Source organism: Loxodonta africana, chromosome 25 (genome assembly GCF_030014295.1).
Source record: "Loxodonta africana isolate mLoxAfr1 chromosome 25, mLoxAfr1.hap2, whole genome shotgun sequence".
NCBI classification, from domain to species: domain Eukaryota; kingdom Metazoa; phylum Chordata; class Mammalia; order Proboscidea; family Elephantidae; genus Loxodonta; species Loxodonta africana.
In genome coordinates this window covers 36,607,059-36,625,953 of record NC_087366.1, presented here as the reverse complement: position 1 = coordinate 36,625,953, position 18,895 = coordinate 36,607,059, and the positions used below count along the sequence as shown (strand labels likewise).

At 37.0% G+C, this 18,895-nt stretch overlaps 1 protein-coding gene across 7 annotated transcripts in view; it reads left to right on the top strand.

Moving 5' to 3' along the window:
• ARID4B (AT-rich interaction domain 4B) overlaps positions 1 to 16,404 on the top strand; it is a 192,024-nt gene extending 175,620 nt beyond the window's left edge. For 5 of the 7 annotated variants that reach the window (XM_064276689.1, XM_064276688.1, XM_064276687.1 and 2 more), the window contains 4 exons: positions 2,657 to 2,770; positions 4,963 to 5,178; positions 10,982 to 11,128; positions 14,960 to 16,404. In XM_064276689.1, the coding sequence (XP_064132759.1) occupies positions 2,657 to 2,770; positions 4,963 to 5,178; positions 10,982 to 11,128; positions 14,960 to 15,087 (605 nt within the window). In that variant the 3' untranslated portion in view covers positions 15,088 to 16,404. Of the gene's footprint in view, positions 1 to 311; positions 426 to 2,656; positions 2,771 to 3,442; positions 3,599 to 4,962; positions 5,179 to 10,981; positions 11,129 to 14,959 lie in introns of those variants that run through there. The other 2 variants (XR_002786002.2, XM_064276690.1) reach the window with 2 other exon arrangements.
• Positions 16,405 to 18,895: the final 2,491 nt, after the last annotated feature.

Genomic DNA, 18,895 nt, shown 5'->3' with positions numbered 1-18,895 from the left:
TACAACATGAGACGTTTAAGTGAAGTACTTGTGTGAACATGGTAAAAATGGAGATTAAAAGGTAACTTGAGTAGTAGAATGCATTTAAAAGCTTGAAAAAGCTTTAATGTTCTTTGCTTGAGCCATCCATGACATTTCATAGTGTACCAGAACACATCCTAGAAATTGCACCCAAGCCCAAATCCAAACCTATTTGGAAATTCATTATACACTGGTTGACTATATGGCATGAGCAGTTAAATATATTTCTGTAACGTTGTTTTTGCAATTGTAATGTGCAGTTTCTCACAAACATTTTGATTTATTGACAGACCCCTCCACCCTTAACCAAATACTGTATGTAGGGGTTTGGAGCAACCAACTGTCCAGGCACTGCTTTCCTCAGACAACCGTGTCAAACTGATTTTCAAGCCTGACTAACTTGTGTGAGTTTGTAAAGGAATTTGATGCTTTCTTAGATGCATAGCTTCCAAATTGAAGGACCAAATGTATATGTTAATAACCTACAGTAATACTTTTTTGATTTTCCGTGTAGTTGTTAAAAGTGGAAATTCAAATTAGTACTTTCCAAAAGTATTAGTGCCTTTTGATGGTGCCATAGCTATACTTCTGTCATCATTTGTCTTATAAACCACTTGGTTCAAGTACCTTTAAGTCAATATATGCAGGGCTGACACTTGGCTCTGGAATACACATTCCTTTCACTGGGAAGATAGAGAGCACTAGGGTTTATATTTCATATAACATAACAAATTTCAGTATGCTAAGATTTAGATTCTTTTAGCTAAGCTTAGAGCGATATGATCTAGATCATAATTCTAAGTTTTCTCACACAAATCTTGACTTAAGACATTTATCTTTATAAATCATAAAGTAAAAAAATATAGTTGCAATTGGCTTGTTCTTTTTTTTTTTCCACATTCGCATGTACAGCTCCTATATTAGTGTGCCATACTATCTCATTGAAATGAATATCCAGGCGTGAATAGAGTAATCCAAAATTAAGGATTCCTTTATGATAGGAAATTAGAAAGGCTTCCAACAATGATATAACAAAGTTTTAATAATTATAATTCTTAAGAGGTTGTATCCTTATCGTGCTCCTCATATCTTAAGAAAGATTAAAATACATATAAAAAGAGATACCATATCTTTTGATAGACTAAGTAGTGCTGCCCTTTTGAATTTTAATCTTGACTAGGTTAAAAAGTATGGAACTTCAGAGCCAGTCCCAAATTTAGGGTAAGAGAGACCATTTGTTTTATCAAATCAAAGCATTTGTACAGTATTTTTTAAGAATTACATATCTTTAGAAATAAATTCTTAAGTACCTGTTCCCCATGACCTCATTTTAATAAAATTATCTCCTACTAATATTGGAAAATCGACATTATATTAGGTAAAAACGTAAAATTTACTATTTAAACTTTGTTTTTCGCTCTGATGTAGCTTACATATAGGTACGAAAGGCACTATCCTAGAGAGGAGGCTGGCAATTATTTTTTTGATTCTGTGCTTCTGTACAGTCAATATCTTCATCACCTTCTTTGTGTCTCACTGAAGTTGTTATATTACAATAGCATTAGAAAAAGTTATAAATAAGATGTGACTCATTTAAAAAGAAAAGAAAAAACCAACTGTCTAGGAAGTTGCAAACAATCGATAGCCTATCCCATTTTTGACAAGGGAAGTCACATCTTACATACTTAAGGTCAATTTCAGCATTCTTAACAGGATCAAAAAACTTTTTTTTTGTAGCAAACATGGCATAATTTTATTAAAGTTTATATCATATCATCATAGCATTTGGCATTGGAACCAACTAGAGATAGGACTCTACTAGTCTCTGAAAAAAGAGCTTACTCTATAATCTGGGAGATAATACATGTAATTAGAAAAATATAGAAGCAAAGCAGATGGTAAGAACCAAATGAACAGTGTAGGTAAATGTTATAGTTCAGAGCAGTGATTAATTAACAAAGACTGTGGCATCAGAGAAGGTCTTAGTGAAGATGTAGGACTTGGGCTAGTCCTTGAAGAAAAGAGAGACATCTGTAATGTTTTGAGAAAATTTCTTACCACGAAGATGAACAGCTGTGCTGGATTTGTACATGGTGTGTACGTGTTGACCAGTGCCCTGGGAGCTAAGTGATTATTGAAATAAATAAATTGGTAAAATAACCATGTGTGAATTACTGCTAAAATTTATCCCAATAATATCATCATAAAATTATATTAATATCATTATAATATATATCATTAATATTTTAATCTGTAATTAAATCTTAATATTTTGATTTTATTGAATCTTAACAAATTTCAGTTTTTATTTTCAGCATGTACCTGTTTTTTAATTACTAGACTCATATACTCCCAGTACTTTACTGAGAACTATTTTCAGTTTATATCTGATTTTGTAAAGAAGTATATGCATACTTTATTTGATTTTTTAAAAAGCCCTATTTTTGTACATATAATCATTCAGCTTTATTAATGATAATATAAAATATTTATAGTTAATTTCTGTGATAATCTATGAGTCTTATAATGTGTAGTTTTGAAATTATTCCATGCTTATAAAATGTGGTATTAATTTAAACCTAGGGAAGGTTTGATTTATATTTTGTGTTGCTTAATAATTTTTTTCCCATCATAGCCTGTACAGGTCAGAAAAGAGTGAAAGATGTTCAAGGTGGAGGAAGCGCATCAAAAAAGCAGAAAAGAAGCCATAAAGCAACAGTGGTGAACAACAAAAAGAAGGGAAAAGGCAGTAAGTGTGAAACCTCTAATTTTTTAAATATAAAAATAAAAGCTGATACATGTATTTTTTCCTGTTAAAAAAGGGTGTTCAGGATACGGTGTAGTTCAATATTTTGATGTGATCTTTTCCTTCAAAAAAAAAGTCACAGAGTCTTCTGACCCTCAGTATTAATTCTAAGATTAAGCAGTTTGGCAATATTCAGCAGTAGTATTGACTGCTGATGAACAGACATTCCTTTTTTACAATACTGAGCCAGTGTAATATAAACATCAACATCTTTATGTTATCTTTGTGTTGTACAGTCCTTTCCATTTGCCATTATATGTATCACATTGTAAAATGCTTCAGTTATAAATCCTTTTTATGACAATGAAATTGGTAATTCTTCAGGGCAACATCAGCCTAGAAGAAAATAACTCAGATACTTTTAGAACTATAATTCCAACAATTTCCGTCTAACTACATTTATATCTTTGTTTAGTACCCCAAACTATATGCCCTGAGAGCAGCTACAAGTATTTTTGTTAAGTATGCTCCAGCTAAAGCCTTAATTTAGCTATGACTCTGATTGTCAACCTACAGAGATATATATACTGTATTTCTCCTGAGAGCTGCACATTTTATCTCTCTTTTGTAGACACAAAGTGAGAAGCAGAAAATATGTAAAGAATTTTTTTTCAGGTGTCCCACACTGACCTCCTGCTGCTCTTCCAGGAGACTCCTGCCACCTCCACTGCCTGACCTTTGCTATCAGCCGGCTTGGCTGCACTTCAGTGCAGAAAAGGGTTATTCGGCCAGCTCCCCGAGGTTCTGCTGAGCCCATATGACTTCCAGGCGGTGAATATGGCATCCCTCGGGGCCCCGGGCGGCTGTGCTCAGAGGGCCATGAAAGCCAGGCTGAGGCAGACCACTGCATCAGAGTGGGGCCAAGCCTTGGGTGGCTTAGCTAGGAGTTGCCAGGGATTTCAGAGCAGCAGTGGGGGGACTGGGATGGGATTAGTTTAAGATACCTGTGACAGAGTGGTGGAGTTTCTTTATTCCCAAAACAACACAGTGGGAGGAGTTGGCGTCTACTTTGCCAGTTGGGATACTTTTTAGGCTTTGAGATCCTAATAGATTTTTTTTTTTTTGGTGGCTGCTGTTAAACGAAGTATCAGTAAATATATACCAAATTGATCGTCGATTATTTGGTATAACTGAGAGGATATTTAAAGTGATTTTTATTACACTGAGATGTTTTTGTCTTCAAGATTTTACAATTTAAATGATGTTTACTAAGAGGGTTCATCTTCAACAAGTCAATTAACATATCCATGTACTTTAGAGATACAATGGTTGATTGTATTCTCTCATTTTAATTATTGAGCTTATGCCATGGTGAATCAGAATGAGTAAAACTTTCTCTGAGAATAGTTTAGTAAAGTGAATGAACTCTTAATGGAATCTAAAATTAATACTCTGTATCCAGAAAGAGGTAATTTTTAGAAATACTAATCCCATCACCTGTTTACACGGTAAGCTGTCAAGGTCAAGCATTTCCATTCTAGTACTGAAACTTAATCAGCAGAGGCAGGTGTAAAGAATATAATTATTACACTGACTTCTGGATTCTTTATAAATTACTGAATATGTTTATCGGGGTGAAAATGATGTTTATTTTAGTTAACAAGGTATGATGTAGGAGTTCCTTAAGAAATTCATCGTACATTTAGCATCTATCCCCAAAGAATTCTTTACTGAGCATGATTTGATTGTGTATCATTTGTTTGTGGCTGAAGGAGTAGAAAAATGTTACATGTACATAATGTATACACAATCCAAAGTATTAAAATTAAGTTTCTACAATGAATCATTTTAAAAGATGTTCTATTCTAGTTTACATATTAACATACTAGAACAGAAAGTCCTTCAGATAATTATTCCATATCTGACAATCTGACAAGTATAATGAAAGATTAGTTTGAGTGATTTCTTTTTAAAAATTATTATCAGTAGTTCAGGTGTACACTTTTTAAACTGAGATGCTGCTGTCTTTGTAAGTGATGGTTTTCCAGCTTCCTAGACGGGGTCTACAAAGGAAATGGTTTACGGTAGTAGTAAATTTAAATGGCTAATTTAAAATTGTCCACCAAAAACTTGTGACAGAAATTCTTCGTTACTTTTCTGATGTTTATTAATGCTTTTATTTTTTATTCTTTTAGCAAACAGTAGTGATAGTGAAGAACTTTCTGCTGGTGAAAGTGTAACTAAGACCCAGCCAGTGAAATCAGGTTCCGCCGGAATGAAGTCTCATAGTACCAAATCTCCTGCAAGGACTCAGTCTCCCGGAAAATGTGGAAAGAATGGTGATAAGGATGCTGAGCTAAAGGAATCAAGTCATCGATTGCCCAAAGTTTACAAATGGAGTTTTCAGATGTGTAAGTGCCTGTGTTAAAACTACATCAAGTAGAAAAATTCAACCTCGTTACTCTTTTTTTAATAAGTATTTTAGTGTGTTTTCAGCAAATGTTTGTTTACACAGCTGATTAGGTTCCCATTCAACAATTTCTACACAAATTGTATAGTGACATTGGTTACATTCTTCACAATGCATGGAACACTCTCATTTTTCCATTCTGGTGGTTCCATTTCTAGTAGCTAATTTCTCTGCCCCCTTACCTTCTTATCAAAAAGCCCTGGTGGCACAGTAGTTAAAGGGCTTGGCTGCTAACCTGAAGGTCAGCCATTGGAACCTGCCAGGCACTCCATGGGAGAAAGATGTTGCAGTTAGCTTCCATAAAGACTCACAGCCTTGGAAGCCCTGTGGCTCAATTTTACTCTGTCCTGTAGGGTTGCTATAGTTGGAATCAGTTTGGTGGTAGTCGGTTTTGGGTAACTTCTTATCTTTATTTTTAAATTTACTGTTGGCCGTTTAGTCTTACATAGATTTTTTAAAGAAGTGCAGTACTTAAGGATGATATTGTTTATTTTGTGAGCCAACCTGTTATTTAACTAAAAGATGACCTCAGGATAGTTTCGGTTCAGTGTTAAAAGAGTATCTCAGAGCAGTAATCTTGGGGAGTCCTCCGGTCTCAACCAGACCAGGATATTTAGATTTTTTAAGAATTTGTGGGTCTGTTCCATTCCTCAAATATCCATTCTATCAGGATCCATCTATGATTGCCCTCATCAGAACAGTTGGTAGTGGTAGCTGGGCATCGTCTAGTCCTTCTGGTCTTAGGGTAGATGAAGCTGTGGTTTGTGTAGACTATTAGTCCTATAGACTAATTTCTTCTCTGAATCTCTAGTTTCCTTCTTTCTCTTTTGCTCTGGATGAATAGAGACCAATAGTTGTATCTTGGATGGCAGCTCACAAGCTTTTAAGAGATGTCATGGATTGAATTGTATTCTCCAAAGATATGTATCAACTTGGCCAGGCCATGATTCTCAGTGTTATGTGATTGTCCACCATTTTGTCATCTGATGTGATTTTCCTATGTGTTGTAAATTCTGTCTCTATGATATTAATGAGACAGGATTAGAGGAAGTTATGTTAATCAGGCAGGGCTCAATTTACAAGATTAGGTTGTGTCTTAAGTCAGTCTCTTTTGAGATATAAAAGAGAGAAGTGAACAGAGACATGGGAACCTCATACCACCAAGAAACAAGAGCCAGAAGAACAGCATGTCCTTTGGACCAGGGGTCCCCAAGCTGAGAAGCTCCCCGACCAGGGAAGATTAATGACACGGACATTCCCCTAGAGCTGACAGAGAGAGAAGGCCTTCCCTTGGAGCTGGCACCCTGAGTTCGGACTTCTATCCTATTAGACTGTGAGAGAATAAAATTCCCTTTGTTAAAGCCATCCACTTGCGGTATTTCTGTTATAGCAGTACTAGATGATGAAGACAGAATTTCCTACCAGGAGTGGAGTGCTGCTCTGACAGATACCTATCATGTGGTAGGTTTTGAAACTGTGAATGGATAGAGGCTGGAAGAGTTTTAAAGTGACTAATAGTAAAAGCATAGATTACCTTGAAGAGACTTTTGGTGGAATTATGGACATCAAAGACAATTCTGATGAGGACGCAGAAGGAAGTGAGGAGAGCTGTTACACTGGAGATGGTGCAGATGGCGAGAAGCAGCAGCAGACAAATGGCTGCAGCAGAATCAGGAGACCAGTGTTAGACAGCACTGGAGCCAACCGAAGGAGCAAGAAAACTGAGTGTCTTTGGCAGGAGGCTTCCTGACGGAGTGGGGTGCCTCTGGCACTTATAGGTGGAGCTAAAGATCTTTGGAACACTTCCTCCAGCAGGGCAGATGTGGTTGGTTAGGCCCAAAGGGCTGAGAGGCCAAGGAACCAGGGAGCAGAAGCTGGAGAGACAAGGAACACAGGAGCCACAGCCTCCTAGATTTCAAAGAGTCATATCTTCACCAACTTGGTTCTGAAGCATGGGACTGCTGCTTATGAGTGCAAGCAGGAGGGTGCTGGATCCACTGCTGCCCGAAGCTGAGGGGGCAGAAGAACAGGGTCTGCTGGGGCTGAGGGGGTAGGGTCACCACTCAGATGGACTAGGAGAATGGGGCTCCTCAAAGCTGAGGGAGCAGAATTGCCATTCCAGTGGGCCTGGAAGGCAGAGCCAAAGCCCAGGGCTGAGGGCCCTCCACCCAGAATCCAGAGAGTGTGGCCAATACCTAGAGCTTGGAGGGCAGGACCATTGTCTAAATGGTCTCAGAGAACAGGATTATTTTTAAGCCTTGAGGGTTAATGTAATGTGTTCTGCTGACTTGCTTGGTGCCTGGTATCCCTTCTTTCCCTCCAATTTCTCCTGTTTGTAATGGAAATGTCTAGCCTGTACCTGTTCCACCATTGTGCTTTGGAAGCAGATAACTTGTATTTTGGATTTCACAGATGCAGAGGAATTTTTGGATTTTGGACTTGGAGTTGATTTAAGACTTTTGCTATGTCATGGGGTCAATGTGTTTTGCATGTGTTGAGGACATGAATTTGGGGGTGGGGCAAGGGGTGCAATGTCATGGATTGAATTGTGTTCCCCCCAAATACGTGTCAACTTGGCCAGGCCGTGATTCCCAGTATTGTGTGATTGTCCAACATTTTGTCATCTGATGTGATTTTCCAATGTGTTGTAAATCCTAACCTCTATGGTGTTAATGAGGTAGGATTAGAGGCAGTTATGTTAATAAGGCAGGACTCAATCTACTAGATTAGGTTGTATCTTGAGTCAGTCTCTTTTGAGATATAAAAGAGAGAAGTGAGCAGAGAGAGACATGGGAAGATGTGCTTCCCAGGTTGGAAGGCACTCAGAAGACGATTGGGGAAGAGCTGCCTCCTCATAGTGGAGCCGACCTTAATGATGTGGATGGGACCTTCATTTGCTGATGTGACACAACTCAAAATGAGAAGAAACAGCTGCAAGCATCCATACACCTATATATACACACATATACCTACCTATATATATTTTTTATACACAAATATGCCTACATACATACATATATACCCGCACATGTATTTTTTTGGTTGGTGCTACAAAATTATACATGCCATAAAACCCATTGCCATTGAACCTATTCTGACTCATTGCGAGCCTATAGGAAAGAGTAGAACTGCTCCGTAGGGTTTCCAAGGTTGTAATCTTTACGGAAGCAGACTGGCACATCTTTCTCCTGTGGCGTGACTAGTGGGTTCGAACTGCTGACCTTTCAGTTAGCAGCAAAGGGCTTAACCACTTTGTCACCAAGGCTCCTCATATATGCCATTTAAAACAAAAAACCTATTGTGATCAAAGTTGATTTTGACTAATAATGACCCCATAGGGCAGAGTAGAAATGTCCATAGGGTTTCCAAGGCTGTAAATCTTTATGTAAGCAAACTTCCACATCTTTCTCCCACAGAGCAGCTGATGGGTTTGAACCAGTAACCTTTCAGTTAGCAGCCAAGTGTTTTAACCACTGTGCCACCAAGGCTCCCATATATGTCATAGCAGTTACCAAAAGACCCTTTTTTCTTGTGTGCATCTTAGTGACATTGTTTACCTAGGTCAGGCTGTACACACTTCACCCACATTCAGTGTATGTTTCCCATCACCAAAAATAACAAGTATCTACTATCTAGAGATTATCCCCCTGTAATCACCAATGAACTTTGTTCTCTGTATGTATACCTATTCTTGTGTTTTTATAAGAGTGAGCTCATACAGTATTTATCCTTTTGTAATTGACTTATTTCACTCAGTATAATTTCCTCCAAATTACCCACATTAAAAGATGTTTTAAGGACTCACCATTCTTTATGGCTGTGTGGTATTCCATTGTATATATGTACCACATTTTGTTTATGCACTCATCCGTTGATGGGTACTTAGGTTGTTTTCATCTTTTTGGTATCGTGAATGAACATAGGTGTACGTATGTCTGTCTGTGTCTGTTCTATTAGATCTCTAAGGTATACCTAGAAGTGGGATTGCTGGATCTTAAGGTAGTTCTAGTTTTCTGAGGAAGCACCACACTGTTTTCCATAGTGGTTGTATCACTTTACAATGCAACCAGTGGTAGATAAGGGTTGCAATTGATCATAGTAACTCCTAAAGGAGGCTATACCAAATTTGAGAGGCATATTAACCAACTGCAATGCTTTTTTTTTTTTTTTTTAATGCATAGACCTTAGTTGAATAAACATATTCCTAGAAGAAAAATTTTAAGGCAGTTAAGACCTTAAACCACAAACACTCAGTATATATTTCTGGTATGTTATTGGAAATTTGCTTTAAAATAATCTGATGTTATGGGTGGGAAATGGATGGCATCATAGATAAAACAAAATTTGCCATTAATTGATAATTATTGAAACGCAATGACAGGCAACCTATGGCTTCATTACACTACTCTCTGTATTTTTGTATATGTGAGAAATTCTCGTAATAAAAATTTTGTGAAAAAAAGAAAAGGTTACACTAGAGTTTCTCACACAGAGAAGTATGTCAAGTATCCTCTGGAGATTGAAAATCGCTCTAGAGCTTTTTAAAACATTTTACTCAATTTTAAAGTTAAACATATTCATAAAAAATGTAAAAAATAAAACAAAAAGTGGGTAAAAGAGAAAAATTCAGCTACAGTCCCTGTCACTCAAAAATATCTACAATTTTAACATTTAAGTCAATTGGCATAATAAAATCTATTAAGAAAACATTCTGCATCCCACTTTGGAGAGTGGCGTCTGGGGTCTTAAATGCTAGCAAGCGGCCATCTAAGATGCATCAATTGGTCTCAACCCACCTGGAGTAAAGGAGAATGAAGAACACCAAAGACAAGGTAATTATGAGCCCAAGAGACAGAAGGGGCCACATAAACCAGAGACTACATCAGACTGAGACCAGAAGAACTAGATGGTGCCCGGCTACAACCAATGACTGCCCTGACAGGGAACACAACAGACAACCCCTGAGGGAACAGGAAAGCAGTGGGATGCAGACCTCAAATTCTCATAAAAAAGACCAGACTTAATGGTCTGACTGGGACTAGAAGGACCCCAGAGCACGTGGTCCCCAGACCGTCTGTTAGCCCAAGACAGGAACCATCCCCAAAGCCAACTCTTCAGACAGGGATTGGACTGGACTATGGGATAGAAAATGACACTGGTAAAGAGTGAGCTTCTTGGGTCAAGTAGACACATGAAACTATGTGGGCAGCTCCTGTCTGGAGAGGAGATGAAAGGGCAGAGGGGGTCAGAAGCTGGCCAGATAGACACGAAAATAGAGAGTGGAGGGAAGGAGTGTGTTGTCTCATTAGAGGGAGAGCAACTAGGAGTATATAGCAAGGTGTGTTTAAGTTTTTTTTTATCAGCATTTGACTTGGTTTGTAAACTTTCTCTTAAAGCACAATAGAAGTTAAAAAAAAAAATGCAGTTTTAAATTTTGGTGTCTTTCCAGTCTTATTTCTACGTATAATTTTTTAATGATACACTGTGGCAGCACACAATGTTCAGGTCGTAAGGCCTTTGATTCTGCACAAATTAATTCATTCACTCAACAAATACTGTGTACATATTATGTGCCAAGCAATGTTCTAGGCTAGAAAAAAAGACTTAGCAAACAAGTATTTAGAAGCCTTAGTTTTTTAGTTTATCTTCTTTAACCTTATTCTACAACCACGCTGTATGTTCTGTCTTTTATATATTAAATTTTTATTCAAAAATACGTATTGATGAAACTTTCTAATTCATAGCGGACCTGGAAAATATGACAAGTGCTGAACGCATCACAATTCTTCAAGAAAAACTGCAGGAAATTAGAAAACATTATCTGTCATTGAAATCTGAAGTAGCTTCCATTGATCGGAGGAGAAAGCGTTTAAAGAAGAAGGAGAGAGAAAGTAAGTGTTTTTACCTTACTTTTCTTAAACGTGAACCTGAGTTTATGACTCTGCAGTTACACTCGCAGGTTTATGTCTGTATCTTCAGGTGAGTTCTGTAATTGCTTTGCTTATTTTCCTCATCTATAAAATGAAAAAATAATATCTACCTCAGGTTTATGGCTAAAAGTAAAAGAAGTAATGCTTGTAGTTTGCCTACAACAATGTCTGGTGCATGATAATCATTTAATAAATGTTAGCACTCAGTTAGTAGAAAATCAGAACTTCTCTGTATTAGTGTACCTTGTGTGGATTCTTGAAATACCGTCTTCAAAATTACCTCAAATCACAGTGTTCACTTCCATAGAGCTTACTATCTACAAAACAAACTCTAATGAGATAATTTCAGATAGTGAAAAGCTGTTGTGGTGGGAAGTGGTAGAAACGTTATTCAGGTAAGCAGAGACAAACTTAGTGTGGGGCCTTGTAGGCCAGGATGAGGAGTTAAATTTTACTCCAGGGGCAATGATCAGCTATTTGAAAGTCTTAAACAGGTAGTGACACAATCTCTTTGTAGTTTTATTTAAAAGGTCACTGTCTGCCTTATGGAAAGTAGTTTCTAGATGGGCAGTGGTAGAAACAGTGAGATCAGTTACGGAGCCTGTTTCAGTAGTCAGGTGGGAGATGAGAATGACATGGACCAGGATGGTTGCAAGGAGGATGGAGAGCAATTAATAGTTAACGGCACTAGCTTTGGTTTAGATGTGGTGGATGAACTGAGGATCACTTCTAGGTTTTTGGCTGGAACAACTGGATACATGGTGTCATGTTCAGAAATGGGAGAAGACCTAGAAAAGAATAGGTTGTGAGTCGGGGAGCACAAGGATCAAAAGTTCTGTTTTAGCCATCCTAGGTTTGAAATGCCTAGTTAAGCATCCAAGCGGGGATGTCAAGTAGATAGTTGGATATGTGAGCCTGCAGCTCAGAAGAGAAGTCAGGACTAGAGATAATTTTCAAGGAATTGGCATATCTGCAGTATAGTACTTACTGGAAGTATTTTTTAAAGCCACAGTACTGGAGTAGATCACCTAGGAAAGAAATGTGAGTAGAAGAGGAAAACTGGAAGAAGCTAACATTTAGAGTAGGACTGAGAAGGAGAAGACAGAACTTGCAAAGGAATAGCCCTGAATTCGGAGGAAAACCAGGTGAGGATGATCAAGAAAAAAAGTGTTTGAGAAGTGGAGCTGTCTGCTGTGTCAAATGCTACTGGAAGTTCAGAGAAGTGGTCAATGGACTTGACAGTGTTGGAGTCAAAAGCATTTTCAGTGAGTAGTGGAGATAGTAGCTCAATTGGTTGAAAGGAGAGTGGAAGGTGAGGAAGTAGAAAGACTGTGACCTTACAAAAGTCTTCAGTTTTGCTCTGAAGGGGAGCAAAGAGATTGGACAGTGCAGGAGGGGGACACAGGCAAGACAGTGTAGCATATTTTAAGCTTATGGCTTTGCCTCCATGTCCCTCTTCTTTTTTCATGATTACCTTCCTTATGTCCTTCTGAAGCACTTTCATTTTCTTTTCCTTCAAACCAATATTCCTACTTCCCTGTTCTGGTGTCAGTGGTACCCCTTTAACTCTCACCCCCTTCGTTGTTCTAGACTTCTTAATTTGTGGGGCGGGCAAACATCCCTCTAAGTTACAGAGTATTTGAGGAGAAATTAAATGCTAATGTATAGAAAGTATATACAGAAGCATCCTGTCAAAGGAAGGAGCCTGAGTTCTATATGATTGATACTATGTAGCCATTTAAAAATAATTAAAAATCAATTATAGTTAGCATACTGTTTAAAAGCTTTTACTAGAGCTGCTGACTCTTAAGTAGGCTCAGCTTTTTTATAGGAGTTTCCTGTGTAATAAAACATCTATCTAGAAATAGTTTCTTCAAAATAGTGTTTTGTAGGTCTGGTCACCACAAATTCTGCAGTGAATGGTTCTGGTAAATAGATGTTGTCTTTAGGGAGTCAACATTAAAAGTCAGATCAGAAATGAGGAAATGCTGTTAAAGTAATCAACAGAAAAATGTTCATCCTGGTTACCAAGGAAACGTAAATCAAACAAGGCACCATTCTTAGCAGAAGGTATTTACAAGTAAAACCAGTGCTAGGAAAGGAAAAGGGTGGTGAAATTCATATCTTTATGCATTGCTGAAAGCATTGGCACAATTATCTTGGAAAACAACTTGACCACATGTTTGGAAAACTAGATAATTTCGGTTGTAAGAACAGGCCCCGACAAAAAATATGTAGCCACAAAAAAGTTGGTCATGTTAGTATTTATTTAAAAAAAAAAAAAAAAGCGTTGCTATTTAGTTGATTCTGACCCACAGCGACCCTAAATGACGGAGTAGAACTGCCTCCAGAGGGTTTCCAAAGAGCAAGCTGCTCGTGGATTTGAACTGCAGCTGTATGACTTAACCACTGTGCCATCAGGAGCTCCAGTATTTATAATAGCAGGTAGAAATTGTTAAATTGAATGATCAAATGATATATTGCCTTGATACAAGGTAAAATAGGCATTTAAAATTTTATTTGTAACACACAAAATATTCTTTGCATTGTTGTTGGTAACAGCAAAAAACTAGAAACTAAGTTACATACTCTATAAATGTAGAATACTGTTCATCTTTGAGGAAAAAAAAGAGAGAAGTATATGCACCAATATGAACAATGTCTTTAGATGTAGAGTAAAAAAAATTGAGTTAAACAGTACATTTTGCTTCCACTTGTATTTTTAAAAGTGGAGCTATATCTATTTTAAAGTTGCAAATCATATCTCTAGATTCTTCTGAAGAGTCTTCTAGAAGAGGGTTGCAATCATTTTCTGTAAAGGGAAAGAATAAATTTAGGCTTTTTGGGTCATATAGGCTCTGTAGAAACTACTCAACTTTGCCCTTGTGCTTGTAAAATCTGCCATAGGCCATATGTAAACAAATGGGCATCGCTGTATTCCAATAAAGTTTTATTTACAAAAACGGGTGGAAGGCAGATTTGGCCCCGTAATTTGCAACCCTTATTCTAGAGTTTTGAAGACTGAAACAGCTGGTAACAGTGGAGAGAACTTGGGAGAACAGGAGACTTGCTTTTCCAGTTTATACCCTTGCATTAAATGAATTTTTTTTTTTTTTTTTACCTTGCATGCATTTGCCTTTATATTTCCCTCCCCACCCCCCAAACACTGATAACATTGAAAGAATTCCCCTGAGGAAAATAACTAATGTAACTAGTGTGTCATGTGCTTTGTAAACCAAGTAGAGAATGCAGTAGTTTAACTATTTGTTTCAACTTTAAGAAGTGATAACCTTCCATTCTCACTTTTAAATTAATAAGAAAATGCAAACACTTACGGATTATTTAAAAATTAAAAATATTAGGAGGAAAAGAAGATTTTTGTGTGAATTACAGGTTTTTCCTACTGGATTCAAAGTTCTTTTTGACATTTGTTGTGTTATTACCAAAAAAGGTCTAGTGATATTTTATTTCCTGTCCTATGAGTTGGAATTGACTCAACAGCAACGGGTTTTGGTTTCTAGACTGGACATGATCCTTTTTCTTCTTAATGCGTGCATGAGCCCTTCCCTGGCCTGGCCTTTTTCATTACTTCTCCTGTAGTTTGGCACTGTCATGAGCTAAGCCAGGTTTTCCTTTCTTTCCATCATGGTGCTGAGAAAATTGACTGCTCTTATTGTAAAGCTAAATAATTGTGAAAATTCAACAGAATTTTAGTTAAGAATTATAGTGCTTTCTTTCTGTTGTTGGATATCATTTTTATTAAGCTTTTGATTTGGTTTCCCTTTTCCTTAGGTGCTGCTACATCCTCATCTTCATCTTCACCTTCATCCAGTTCCATAACAGCTGCTGTTATGTTAACTTTAGCTGAACCATCTATGTCCAGCGCATCACAAAATGGAATGTCAGTTGAGTGCAGGTGACAGCAGGACTTTCCAATGCACTTTGCACTTAATGGCTGTTGAGGGCCACGTCTTTTTTATACTGCACAGTGGCACAAAAAAAAATCAGACAAGCACTATTTTATATTTAAAATTGTTTCTTGACAAGCTGACTTGGCACTTAAGTGCACTTTTTTATGAAGAAAAAGTACAATGAACTGCTTTTCCTCAAGCAATAATTGTTTCCAACTTGTCTGGGAATTGTATGTCTGGTAACTTGAAGGCCTTCCACTGTGGCAAATGGAGGCTTTTCACTGCCTGTAGAGACAATACAGTAAGCATAGATATTGGGTGGGCCAGAACATGGTAAGATAACTTACTGTATATGTATTCCCTTGTATTTTGTTAAAGCTGGAACATTTGATATTTTTCCATTTATTTATGAAAAAAAAAAAAAACAAACCTATTTTCATTTGTACAAGCTAATGGTTTTTTAAAGCAAGTCACCCTAGAGTGGCTTTAATTGTATAAGTCAAGCACATGTAATAAATTCAAAACCTGCAGTTAACAGGATATCAGACATCAGTCCTGGTAACCAAATATTTCAGATTCTCTTTAAAAAAGACTGAACATGTTTACAGGTTTGAATTAGGCGAAATGGTCTTGCAGTGGCTTTTCATGCCCCTTCAAATTGGAATGGAACTACTGTACTTTGCCATTTTTCTATGAATCAGTATTTTTTTTTAATTTTGATATAATACATTGTGTGAAAAAAGAAAATGGCTAATAAACTGTATTAAATCTTAAAACAATGTATAAAGATTGTACTTAGCCAGTTCAAAGTGTATATTTATTCATAATGAATTATAACAGTTATATTTTTGTGTTTTCTTGTAAATGTTTCTTTTCCCTTAAATGCAGATAATTCATTTGTATTGATTATTTTATTATGAGCTTCAATGAGAGGACTTCAGGAACAAGTCAACTGTATTAGTATGGTTCAAGGTTGTTGATATGAACTGTTCCAACAGGATGGTTGTTATTTTAAATATAAATAGCTAATCCGGGTGGTAGGCCTAAAAAATTAAATGCTTTGTATAAAATCCAAACTGAACGTGAAATTGTTTTCACTTGTATTGACTTTATGTTGTATGATTCCAATATCTGTTCTGTTGGCACTTGTATTTAATTCTACACCTTTGTAAGACATTTGTATATTGCGGATGTGTTCATTCAAGCTATTTAATACCTGGCACTGTTAATACACAGTACTTTATTGTACAGACTGTTTTACTGTTTTAATTGTAGTTCTGTGTACTTTTTTTGGATGGAGCTGGCATGTTTTGTTTTCTGCCAATACGATGTGAGAATTTCAAAGCGTTTCGTTGTAGATGCTAACGTGTCAGAATCCTTTACATTCAACTTTTCTAAGAAAAGCATTTTCAGTCTTGTAGTGTGTGCTTACAGTAACTAATTTTGTTGAAAATGGTTTCAAGTTACTCAAATTTGTACAGGACTGTAAAGATTTGTTGACAGCAAAACATTGAAGAAAAAGCTTATAGAATAAAAGCTATAAAGTATATATTAGAATCTGCAAACAATGGAGAATTATGTAATATATTGTACAAATGTAAGCAAAGGCGCTGAAATAAAATGCCATAGTTTGTGAATCCTTGATTTTGTTTCTAACAAATTAAGTAATTTTAGTTCATGTCTGTATGTGATGACTGACTGGAACATATATAGCCAACAAGTATTATCTCAGGGGTTGATTGACATACAAAATAAAGGGAATATTCTACCTACAAAAACTAAAATTCCATTAACCAGATAATAAGTTTTTTAGGCTTCTTACATCTTTGCATATACTATTTTGCTTGAGTCTGAATGTAAATATTTTTCTTATGACTTGGAGGTCTGTCTAAAGAAAATCAAGTTTAAAATTTTTTTGACACTTGAAACCATTACCAGCAGCCCTTTAATTATTTAATTTTTTGTCTTTCAATTTAATCGGACCTACATAGTAGGTCTCATGCTTAACTCTAGTGTGCTCTACCCCACTGCACATTAGAATCACCTGGGCACCGTTAAAATAGTGCTCAGTCCCCACCCTCAGAGCCTTTTTAAAGGTTTCCAGTGCTTTTAATATGCATCTGGGGCAAGGACCACTGCTTTACCTCAAAATTTAAAAAATGATAGTTGGGGTACTTTTTTTTTACCCTGTTTATTTGACTTTATACCAAAAGAAAATACTTTAAAGTGAAAAACTTTTTTTTTTAAGCCAGAAAAACCCAAATATATATATTTTAAGCATCTTTGCAAATGGCTCCGTACTAGTTTCCAAAGACTGCCCTAACAAAATACCACAAACTAGGTAGATTAAAACAACAGAGATTTATTCTCCTCCAGTTCTGGAGCCTAGGAGTCTTGAGATCAAGGTATTGTCTGACTTGATTCCTTCTGAGGACTGTGAGGGAGAATCTGTTCTATGCCTCTCTCCTAGCTTCCAATGGTTTCCTGCAGTCCTTGGTGTCTGTAGCTTGTGGTAGATGCATTGCTTCAATCTCTGCCTCTGTTATGACATGGCGTTCTTCCCTGTTTGTGTCCGCATCTCTCCTTTTTGTAAGGACACCAGTCATAATGGATCAGGGCCCATCCTATTCCAGTACAGATAGCCCTCAACTTAGGATGTTCTGTTCTGATGGCCTGTCAATTCTGATGTAAGTCAAATAACCTTTTTCTCCCCCCTTATTATTGCCTTTTATTATCAGTATCTTTATAAATCCAATCTTTGTCTTTGGGGGTTGGAAACATTCCATATAGACTTAGATATTTTTTAATATACCTCAACTCATTGCTGTCGAGTTGATTCTATACATACATAAAAAAATACACACAAAAAGCACGGTCATTTAAGTGTAGTTCATCATTAACTCGAATATGTTGTAAGCTTGGGATTGCTTGTATAACCTCATGTTAAGTAATTACATCTGCAAAAATGCTATTTCCAAATAAGGTCACATTGACAGGTAATGGGGGGTAGGATTTAAGTATCTTTTGGGGGGACACAATTCAATCCATAATAGACGTTTTATTTTCACAAGAATTAGTTTAATTTTAAGGGATGAGTTTTAAAATCTGTAGGACAGTGTTTCCCAAAATGTGTTCTATAATACCTGGAGGTGTCCCTGGAAATGCTCTGGGAATTGTCAAATGTATTTTGGAAATGCTATGCATCACATTCTCTTAGAATTCGTGTTATTAGGTGCTTTCGAGTCAATTTTGACTTAGAGCGACCCACGTGACAGAGTAGAACTGACCCACGGGGCTTTCTAGGTTGTAATCTTTACAGGAGCAGACCTCCAGGTCTTTCTTCAGGGGAGCGAGCCGCTGTGTGCATTTAAATCGCCAACCTTTTGGTTAGCACCAGAGTGCTTCACCACGGAACCACCCAGGGTCCTCTTAGAAATACATAATGTTAGATTATTAAAAAACTTAGAAAGGCCTGTGAAGACACACCTGGTTTACTTCCTTTGCTTTAGTGTTTTCAATCTTAACTAATCATGTAACTGTTTTTCAGGGAACTCTTGATACCATCTAAATGGTGTGTTACAGAAACACTGCGCTATAGAGAAATGATTCTCTGTCCACCTGCCTGCCTCCCTCCTCTCTACCCCCCACCCCCCGTCCCTTTTCAGCCCAGCTTCTCCAGAGGATTTGAGAATTTCCTGGAATTATTAGAATTTGACTTAAGTCTATACCTGGTCACCCAGATGACATTTTAGCAAGCTACTTTTCAATAATCTGATAAACTTAATATAGATATGTTCCTTAAGGAGCCCTGGTGCTG